We start from the raw sequence: 10,444 nt of genomic DNA, 5'->3' as shown, positions 1-10,444 counted from the left end.
AAAAAAAAAAGATAAAAAATATCAAAAGAAAAAAAAAGAGTAAATAGTCCCCGCGCACAACAAAAAGGAAGTAGGAAGACAACATGTTCGCTACTTCTTTCCACTTTGTGTTTTGCTCTTCTGTCTTCACATCCACCGCCATCATGACACCTCTCCTCCATCACACGAAAACAACCAAACGACAAAAAAAACATCAGAAAAGCGAATCGCTGGCACTTGCCAAGTGGAACAAAAGTACAAATCCCGTTCTTTGGGGAGTAAATATTGGTTTCAGAAGAAGGAAAATAACAACCAAGACGAACAAACAAATACGGAATTCATATGAACAAAGAAAGAAGAAAAGGAATGATAAATCAACAAACTTTAGATGTCGATGTTACGCTCCTCCATTTATCTATCGTATTTTCATATTCCTTTATCTTCATTATCATTTCGCACGTCAGGTACCACAGCCGCACTGACTCTTACTTGGGTTGTTGGTATTTGTTGTGCCGAACACTAAGAAAAAGACCACTTCCGATATGTTCAGCTGACCGCGTAATTTTTTAGTATTAGGATCAACAAGGAACAGCTCCCTCACCCGCTGACGTACAAAGAAAATAAATATTTCACGCAGCGTGTCATTCTCATAGAATACCCTAATCTTCTTTGGTGGTCTATCGCCAAGCGCGTCTCGTACGGTGAGTTGTGTGTTGTAAACTCCATTATCTTCAATCCGCACAATATCACTGCGGCCAATGGCATCAACGACAACATCGTTTTCTGACACCACAGCGATACAATCAATATTGTGCAGCAGTAGCAGACGTAGGGCATCCAGAAATGGAGTCTCTAATGTTACGCTAATAGGTGTCTTACGATGCTGTCCAAGTTGAGGAACAAAACGAAATGGTACGTCAGTAATCGCCTTATACGGCCCTACGCTTGCGTAGCTGCCAAAGTCAACTGGATTCTCCCGCCCCTCATTTAGTACGAGGTCGTGTAAATTACGCACATGAAGAGGAAGTGTTACACCTCCCCTCGAAAACTCGGAGTTGCTGGCGACTACACTGTCAATGAAGGGACGGTATCCGGACACGGCTTCTAACGCACTCGGCCCCCCCGTACCTTCTGCGTAATCCGACGCCTCCCGACTCGTGATGGAGGAACTCATCGCCGTGTCTGCACTGACCCCGCGAGGGCCAGATCCCTGTGACTCCACAGAAAGAAAAAGCGCCCCCAAGTATGATAGAATTTGCTGAAGGTCGAGTAACGCCTTTACGTTAAAGTCCTCACTTTCCTTTTCTACAAGAACGACAATACGTTTCGCTTTATTGTTCATTATCTGAGCCAAGCATTCACTCACTGATGTCTCTGATGTACATGTAATAAGTGGCGGAACAGGGGAAAGCGAACACAACCTATCAAATGAGTTTGCCAGTGTTTCTGCCTCAGTTGCACCTGCGTTCACAGTGCCACTGGGTTTATAGTTTCTGACCTTTTCGCGCCAATACCGAATGGTGTACTGGGGAACTCGTTCCGCCTCATCGGGATGATCGCTACAGTACAGCAATATTTCAATATAATCTGTGGAGCTCAAGACCCCACAGACGGCGCATTCCTCCCTGTCCCACAAGACGCAAGCGGCGAGCCCTCTCTCCTGCGCGGCGATAAATGCAGTCGTTAGTTCAACATCCACATCAAGTAGCACAACTTGGGTGGATGTTCCGAGAACTTCGTAGCATCTGCAGCGGGAGAGTAACTCCCTTACAGGATTCGCCAGTTGTTTACACTCATCATCAGTAGGGAAATACCCCACTTGTTGACTGGTCCTGTGACCATGCGATTCCGGTCCAAAGTTATTACTGGTGATACTGGAGGCAGCGACGGCGACACTGTTGCGGCGAGACTCAGAACTTGCAGCTATGTACGCTGCGGGGGTATCAAATAAATGGTCATACTGAGACATAGCTTCTTCCCCTCCGCACTGTATCCTTCTCTTTGTTTTCTCTGTATCGTTTTATTTTGTAATGTACTTTTTTTTTATTTCTTACTTTTAATGCTTCCCTCAAAGTGAATCCTTACCTTATTCGCCTTTCCCCCCTTTGTTACTTTACAAGCTCTTACTCACCCCCAACGTGGCCAATGTTCTACACTTGCTTATCTCCGCTACTCTTATTTTCACTTATTTCCCTTTCAAAGTACTAAGGAATGTATATAGACCCTACCGTTCCTTTGTTCAAAACAGGTGAAGAACGTTTTTGCTTTTAATCCCGTTTTTCTCCTCAGCTAAACTACACAGGAAAATACGCGGAAAAGGAAATAGGAGAAGAAAACATGAAATGAAATGGAATGAACAAATGAATCCATAGTAAACCAGTTAAAATTAACAACAGTAGCAACACTTTTTTTTTCTATTATAATTGTCCCTTGCAGGTTGATCCCTTCACTTCTCACCCCGTCATCAAATTCAGCCCCTTTTGGAGTTGCTGAAGCGCGAGGGAAATAAATACGTGGAATCACACTGAGGTGATTATCAATATTACGGCAGTAACATTGATGCCACCGACGATGAGTGTTGGTCGACGGGAAGACGCTTCGTTCCCCTCTCCCCCCCTATACTCACATATATTAACATCTTCCCCTCTTTTGCACGTGTGGGTGCTGTTTATTTTTTTTATTTTCGTGTCGACCTGATTTCAAAGGATTGGTTCATTTTAATATGATAGTCTCACTAAGTCGGAAAGTAATACATACATAGCTTGCTATAAATATATGTTCCTGTCCCATACACTTTCCTCTTACTTCCTTCAATATACCTTTAACAACAACTCTCACTGCTTCCGGTACTTGAATACAAATGCGTAAGTCCTTCCTTTGGGAGAAAAGGTAGTGAGCCAAAAAAAAAAAACAAAACAGCAACACTAAGTTTTACAAAAGCGTTTGTGCAACGGACAAGGACACATAACGAAAGCGAGCGCACAACATACATGTGAAGAAGGGAAAGCAAAGTGAAAAGATGAAACTACTAGTGTTAGAGGGTAGACGAAGGTGACCCAATAGTCATATATGTGTGAACGCATATATGACTGCAAGAATTCGCATCATACCCTTGACAAAGAGAAAATCGAATAAACGCCAGCCACTGCTCAAAACAGCGAATGCACTGCTGCAGCACATAGTTTCAATTTCCAGCATCACGTCAACTCACCATATGATCGCTTCCCGTACGAGGCTGAATGAGCTTCTTCCAGTTCAGCAAGTAGGCGTTGATAACCGCCCGCACCATTGTGGAAAGGTGAGTGGTGGCCAACTCGACCTTCAGCATGAAATCCGCGTCAATTTGGCGAAGTTCCAACAGAAGAGAAGGAGATTGGCTTCCTCCCTTTGTCTTGCCGCTCTCCGCATCAACGCTTCCAAGCAACTTATCCTCCACTGTTGATCGCGCGCTCAAGTACTCCCGAAGGGCATACATTCCAATAGGTGTCGGTGCGCCGCCGCTGCCACTCTTTTCACCACTTCCGAGTGTCTTAATCTCAAGTTCGTCAATGACTTTCAACACAGCGTGCTGCACAGCCACACCAAGGTTATCTTCTTCCTTATGCTCGGGGATGCGAATTGCGATGACGGTCCGGATGGTTTCTGCCTGGCAATAAACGTTGTGGCAAAGATCTTGGTATCGCTGCAGCACTCCCAAAAGTTGTTCTGGCGACTTTTCAGCCTGGGCACGGCCGTACGTGCTGTTACGAATGGCGCCATGAGCCTCGGCTGCCGCCTTCGCGATTCCTTCAATCTCCTGAAGTGTACAGGCGGCCCATTCCTCGATGACAGCAAAGCTGCTTGTTTCCGTGTAACTATAACGAAGATTCTGAATGAGTGCGGCGCGTTTCGGTGGCATTAGATTCCAACGACACACAGCACACGACCCTGGGGAAATGTATAGTTAGTTCGGTTATCCTTCCCTTCCAGGAGTTACAAGATTTGATCACTCTTGTATCTTGGATATTTGCTTGGTTTGGTCTTAACTGTCGCGTTTTCCTGGTGTTAAGCAGAGAAAATAAAAAAAGGATATAATACAAAGTCGCTTAATGGTGTGACTGCGCTAAGAAAAACACGTGGAATCAGTCGTACGCCATTGAGTGTCCCCCACTTTTCTCGTCTACCGTTACTTCCCGAACGACCGTAATCACGTCTCCATGCAGATTCAATCGTGGAAACTGGTAACACTGCGAAACGTAAGTAAAAAATGACTTTATTACGGGAGACAGTGTATCATATTGTCTGCACTATCCGGAAATACCAGCGCAACAGGCATACGTGTGTGCAACCTGTCCACTGCAACTGAGACAGCGAGAAAACCAACAATATATAAATAAACGTATATATATATATTACACGTTTATTTAAGCATCACAAAGAAAATGAAAAACACGAGTAGCCACAACAGTGCATTGAATTATTGTATTGTAGGCGTCATCTGCATCAGGTGCTCACCATCTATTCCGCTTACGGGGTCGGGGGACCGTCAGTGACGATTTTCCACTAATAGCTTTCCCCTTCTTGGCACCAGCGTCCAGTTTTACAGACGACTGCACCGACCTCCTCCCTTCGCGCTGCAGCCCGTTTGATACCTTTATGGGTTCAACAAACTGCGTCCGACAAGTAAGTCCCACAGGGCTTGGACTACGCCTGGAAAAGACATAAACGGGAAGTTGTGGGGGAACCACAATGCATGGCTCTTCAACTTCCGTGGGGATGTTATCATTTCTATTTCCCCTCGTAATTACACGTGGTCGCACAGGTGAAATGGTATCGTCAACAATAGCGGATGCACTGTGACCAGTCATCTCGTATGGAAAGCGGCCGTCACAGTTGAATACCTTGGGTGGTGTGATGTCTTCATCGTAGTCATGGCATACAACTACGGGAGTTTCGCGAACGTCGATACCTTTCGTGGGAGTTTTAGTATACACCTCACTGAGGTACTTCGGTTCGTCCTGCTCCAGTTTACAATCCTTCCCTTCCTCTAGCGAACTAAGTGCATTATTCGTTTTGGGTGGGGATAAACCTGATAACCCTCCATCAACGTTCTGACAAACTCCTGCCGACACCGAGTCAAGGGGTTGCGGGAGGCGACGTGGAGCAACCGACTCCCGATAGCGTGCTATTCGCTTGCCACCGACCTCAACAAATGAGGGAATAGTAGTTCCACATTCCGGAAACGAGGCTGTAGAGCAACCAGGTGAACCATTAGATCGTTGGGGAGCGGTGTGATTATAAGACAAATATTTACTTTCATCCCCGTTAGCAACATGCACACCGTAGGTCAAACCACTTTGTCCCGTAGCTCCCGAGTTCACGTTATCCTCTGGTCGAAGCGGCTGCAGTATACCACCTTCTTCATCAAACGGGTTCTCCAGAAACGAAATGATGTCATTCTCACAGAGACAATGGCTGCGTCCTTGTGGAAGCTGTCTATCATTCACATATAGTGGGTTAGAACCGCTGTTAAGCAAGCAGAAGTAGGGCCCCTCGAACTTCGTTGTCCCATTATCGCCGCACTTATATCCTGTTGTACTGCGACCACTGTTTGTTCCTGAGGGAACGCCCCACGTCATGGGTGGAAACTTGGAAAGCACTTTCCTGTGAAACACAGTATTTTCGACATGAACAACACGGCATTGAAGCCGACTGATGGACCCGTGTTTTAGTCGGTAGTCAGATGGCAAGAGCGTATGACGACCCAATACCACATGCGGTATTGTTTTCATCCATTCGTCCGTCTGAACACCAGCTAGTCCACTACTCGCCTTGGTGTTGCATACACCTCTCCTCCCAACACGCCGCGGAATGCGATTTTTCTTTACTCTGGCAGAACCGCTATCTTCACTCCAGCTGTTGTAGAAATGCTCCAGCAGCAGTGGCTGTGGGGATGTGGGAAGAATGAGATCATTGTTACAGATGCACCCGTTGATAACTTTTAGTTGCCATACCGGCAATGGCACATCCCCTCGCATCAGTCCGTAGTAGGTTGCGTTGACCAACAGCAGCAACGGATGTATATGTCCTTTTATCTCCAGTTCGTGCGTTCCTCCTCTTCCTCTTTGCCGATCCAACCCTGTTGAAGATAGACCTAACAAACACACCGCAGGGAAGAGAGACAATATGGGGTTAAAAAGTACAGTTAATTTCTTCAAAATAACGAATATCAGTGAACACGGGTGCGCGAGACAAGAAAAGGAAATATAATAACGCAAATGTCCATATTGAATTCACCTCTGTCCATACGTAAAGTGTGAACACGTGAGCCCTATTCACTCCCCTGCTTCACGGCCACTCTGCCAGCAACACCAACACACAACCCCCCCACACACCCCACAGGGTAATGGGAGCAAGAAAACAAATATTTTGAAGCTCCCCTCCCTCCATCCATCCATACGAGCGAGCAAACTAACATTAAAAAAAACACTCACCTCTCTTCAAAACAACTACTGCCTGGCGTATTTAACCATCCTCATCACCGTGCTGGTCGCGCCCACGGGTCCTGGGCTACTCGTTCCGGTATGGGCCCCCTATCCGGCGTGTACATTTCCTCCTGTCGACTCTCCTCCAGAAGCTCAAAAAGCCCACGAGCCCTCCTCTTCGGTTTCTCTCTCCCCGACTCCCCGTGCCGCATTTCTTCTTCCTCACCCGTTTCCCGCTCCCGCATTGTTGCGTGCTCCATATCTCTCTGGCGCATCACAAGGAGTTGTAGGAAAATGCTGAAAATCAGCATAGCAACGAGCAACCTGGGCGTGCGCGTGTACTTGGAGTCCAATGTGGGAGCGCATTTTGGGCACTTGCACCAAAAGCGGTACCGGTCATGAAGCACATACTGACGGTTGTCAAACGACCACTCAGGTGGTACATAGCTAATGAGGATTTCGGAGCCTGCAGGAATGTCAGCGGTAGCACGACAGCAGAACAGATATTCCACAGTCCCACTAGGAATTATTTGGTTACCATCAGCATTGTGCACATCCTCCATGCACTCATCCTCACTAGCATCCCTATCGCTTTTCGTGTCACTCGTGGTGTTACGCCCACTCGTGGCATCAACTATGTCATTGTTGCTGCTTTTCGTGTACTCACCGTAGTTGGTAGCACAGAACGCGGCATTGGCCGAGTCCCCCAACTCGTCAACGTAGTAATCTGTCTCACAGAAAGTGTGCGCCGGAATTACATCGTACGTTGCATTAGGAGAACAACTGTGGTTAAAAAAACCTGCTTCTGGAAAGTATGCCATACCCTTACGCACGGCGTACGAAGACTCCACGAGAAAGCTGTTCATATCCATAATGGCTGCTAATCGCGCAATGTGGATCTCGTGCAACTCAAGAGCATGCAACACCTCCGCGCCGCCAATACACTCCAAAACCTGTTTGGTTGCGCTGCGCGGCCAATGCAACAACAAGGATGATGGCTGACCTGTTAAAACCCAGTCGTGTAGGAAGTCCAACTTTTGCGGGTTTCCATTGCAGAAGTTATTGTACGTGTCCGACAAAACGTCCGTGCACATCTCCACTAGACGCTCGATCTCACTTTTCACGCCAAGATTCCTCGCAGTGTTGCGGACGATCATAATGGTTTCACCAGCCGACACATCCCGAGTTGTAAAAACACCACGACCTGTCAGTGCAAAGCTATTCTTGATGACTGTCTCCTGTAGCACCTTGCCATTGCAAGACGGTAGACTTTGGTGCAACGTAGAGCGATGCTGAAGACCGCGAAAATCACGAGGGAGAGGTAGCATTACCTCCCCCATCGTTGCTGCAGCCACCTCCGTGGTATTATCAGAAGTAAACGCGTCCTCAAAGCCCACCTCACCCGTTCCCACCACTCCCAGCTGACCATCTCCATGTACAATAAACGGACCAGTCGGTGTCTTCTTTACCCAGGGGTGCGATTGTGCAGGTGGGAGCTCCGGGACGTTGTCACGCCGGTCGTATACCGGGTAATCTGGGTCAAGTGCTACCACAAGCATTTGTTGATGTCGCTTAATCCGACGGAACTGAGGAACAACGTCATCTGGATGGGGAGGGTACGGAATGGTGGAGTTGCGTTGTTGGTGGTGGTGCGCGATTTCACGCTCCTTTCTAAACAAAAATGCACGCACCTCATTTTCCGAGAGGTCCCCCACCCGATTTCCGTCAAAGACAGTTTCTGCTTTATCATTGATACCGTTGACGCCTTCTCCGCCTCCACAACGGCTTAGTTCATCTGCTTCCTCCGATTTAGACTTCTGCGGGTCGTGCAGAGTTACGTGCACACGCGGGTACGCAGCAGATGTTTGCATCATCCGCGCATTCACTGCCTCAGTGCGGGGGACAGATGCGGAGCCGCAATAGTTCTCACCGGTATGGCAATAAGGCGGTGTTTGCTTTCCTTCATCGGCACTTGTCCCATCCTTCTTGGCACTCTGCTGGCGACGGGAAACGAAGCAGCTGATGCAGTGCGACCTCAAGACGCCATTGGCACCTGGGAAATACGGACGCATCAAAAGCACAACAAGAGCCGCCTAACGTATAATATATATATATATCAAACACGCATTTAAATTCAAAAGAAAATTAAACAAATGAAACTATGTGAATGTAAAGCACGAAAAAGCGTAGCAAACTCCGCTAAATGGAGCTATCAACTTTTCGAAACAACATATTTATGTGCGTGCACGCATATCTCTCCCGGAGATATTCAAACGAACACCACCTGCAACGGCAACCAAGAACCAACACGACATCTCTCCCCCCTCACAACTGATGCCCCATTTTTCATCACAACACGTTTGTAGGGGTATGAAGACACAAACACAAACCCATCTGCTCCTTGAGAAGCTGGTCAGCGCTACACGGTCGGCCTAAACGAAATGACAGACCCCTCCAGTCACAATTACCTCGACGCCCAACACCTCCGTAGGCCGCACCCCACGTAGCACGATGCCACCACGGAATTCCTCCGCAAGAGTACCAACTGCGCAGTTGTAGCAGAAGTTCCCCTTCCTTCTCCGCTTTGAGATTGCAATCCTTGGCATTGCCCCCGGATGCATTGATCTTCCGGACCCCTGAGCTGCACCCCAAACTCTCCGGATACTGTAAATGTTGAAGCTGCGTGTATATCTCCTTTTGAGTTGGGCGTGGCCGCACGTCGGGGCGCGCCACCGCTTCGTTAATGTACAATAATCGGGGAAGACCACACGAAGCAACCGGCACAAAACGGGGCCCTGCCGCAGAGGCTGCTGAAGAAGGATGGACACCTGTCAAGTTTTTCATTTCAGGGTCCAATACCGGAGATCCTTCATATCCCCGCCGCAATGCGCGAGGATAACCATAGGTCGAGGTAACAGGAGAGTCACTTCCCTTCACGGCGTTGATGCTATCAGTGGGTTGCAGTATCCGCCCCCCTGAATATTCTACAACAGGGTCGCTTACAACTGCAGCGTCAACTAGCTCCCTTTGCATACGGCACCACTGCTCATGCCAATACTCGCTAAACGGCACCACCTCCCGAAGTGATAATTGCCACAGCTGCAGGTGCGTGCTCAGAAGCAGCGGATTAAGTGGGCACGCCCAAAAACCTACTACCTCCACCCAGTGCTGAGGACTAAATACCAGGCAACACAGCTTTCCCTCCTTTTCATCGTTAATATATTCAGCCTGTGGTTCAAAAGCCATAGTAACGGGAATTCGGAGGCAATGTAAGATCATTTTCGAAGTTCTGTGAAGAAACTGGCGCCGAACCCTCTCTGCGGCAACGCGGCGCAGCAGTGGATCGATAACACAAAAGCACAACATATAAAATCCATAACAAAATTGGCACATTACGATCTCCGATATCGTGAGCGCTTCATCGCGGAAATTTAACGGGGTGCACTGTGCCGCCTCAAGCCCATCTAACTGAAGCAGCATTGCCTTCCTGTCCACAGCGGACATGGATTTGAGTGGTAAGTTGTGTATCACTTCCCTAAGTTGTTGAATTTTACAGTAGACAGAAAGTCGCTCGCGGTTCGTCGTACACAATGACCCTGGAAGATCCTGAATACTACGATTGAGAAGAGCATACTGCTGCATTAATTGTAACAAGTACGATTTCTCCGCTTGTATAGACGATTCCATTTCTTCCCGTTCAGTGTATCGATCACCATAAAAATGTTTGCAAAAGACATACTGCCCGCATCCCGCAAGTGTGGCCCCTAACATCCAAATATGTAACCGCGGCATCACCGCAACGAGGCTAATTCAGATCTTTGTACCGTCGGGTTACACCTTTCCACCTCCTGCTCACTTAAAGAAAGGGAGAGAGGTTAAGGTTGCTGCAACCCTGAACTCAGCTTCGATTTTGTGTTTATAAGTTGCCTTTGGACAAAATGGTGATGAAACCACAAAAGAAAGAAATCTGTAATCAAATACATGCATACATACGCACACAC

At 47.7% G+C, this 10,444-nt stretch overlaps 5 protein-coding genes across 5 annotated transcripts; all 5 read right to left on the bottom strand.

Annotated features, from left to right (window-relative positions):
- Positions 1 to 439: 439 nt before the first annotated feature.
- On the bottom strand, positions 440 to 1,948 carry TEOVI_000259100 (AMP-activated protein kinase, gamma regulatory subunit; the record flags this gene model as incomplete). Its single annotated transcript, XM_067225644.1, has 1 exon — positions 440 to 1,948. The coding sequence occupies one exon, from the start codon at positions 1,946 to 1,948 to the stop codon at positions 440 to 442; it is 1,509 nt and encodes a 502-aa protein (XP_067081745.1).
- A 1,233-nt stretch (positions 1,949 to 3,181) lies between these two features.
- Positions 3,182 to 3,877, bottom strand: TEOVI_000259000 (proteasome activator protein PA26; the record flags this gene model as incomplete). The annotated part of the gene is made up of 1 exon (XM_067225643.1): positions 3,182 to 3,877. One exon carries the CDS (start codon positions 3,875 to 3,877, stop codon positions 3,182 to 3,184), a length of 696 nt encoding a protein of 231 aa, XP_067081744.1.
- A 592-nt stretch (positions 3,878 to 4,469) lies between these two features.
- On the bottom strand, positions 4,470 to 5,996 carry TEOVI_000258900 (FHA domain containing protein, putative; the record flags this gene model as incomplete). The annotated part of the gene is made up of 1 exon (XM_067225642.1): positions 4,470 to 5,996. One exon carries the CDS (start codon positions 5,994 to 5,996, stop codon positions 4,470 to 4,472), a length of 1,527 nt encoding a protein of 508 aa, XP_067081743.1.
- Positions 5,997 to 6,496: 500 nt separating this feature from the next.
- On the bottom strand, positions 6,497 to 8,515 carry TEOVI_000258800 (SET domain containing protein, putative; the record flags this gene model as incomplete). Its single annotated transcript, XM_067225641.1, has 1 exon — positions 6,497 to 8,515. The coding sequence occupies one exon, from the start codon at positions 8,513 to 8,515 to the stop codon at positions 6,497 to 6,499; it is 2,019 nt and encodes a 672-aa protein (XP_067081742.1).
- Positions 8,516 to 8,792: 277 nt separating this feature from the next.
- TEOVI_000258700 (uncharacterized protein) lies at positions 8,793 to 10,235 on the bottom strand (the record flags this gene model as incomplete). The annotated part of the gene is made up of 1 exon (XM_067225640.1): positions 8,793 to 10,235. One exon carries the CDS (start codon positions 10,233 to 10,235, stop codon positions 8,793 to 8,795), a length of 1,443 nt encoding a protein of 480 aa, XP_067081741.1.
- Between the last annotated feature and the right edge of the window lie 209 nt (positions 10,236 to 10,444).

This window comes from Trypanosoma equiperdum (assembly GCF_001457755.1).
Source record: "Trypanosoma equiperdum strain OVI genome assembly, contig: ctg_56, whole genome shotgun sequence".
Classification (NCBI taxonomy): Eukaryota; Euglenozoa; class Kinetoplastea; order Trypanosomatida; family Trypanosomatidae; genus Trypanosoma; species Trypanosoma equiperdum.
This window is presented reverse-complemented; position numbering and strand designations above follow the sequence as displayed.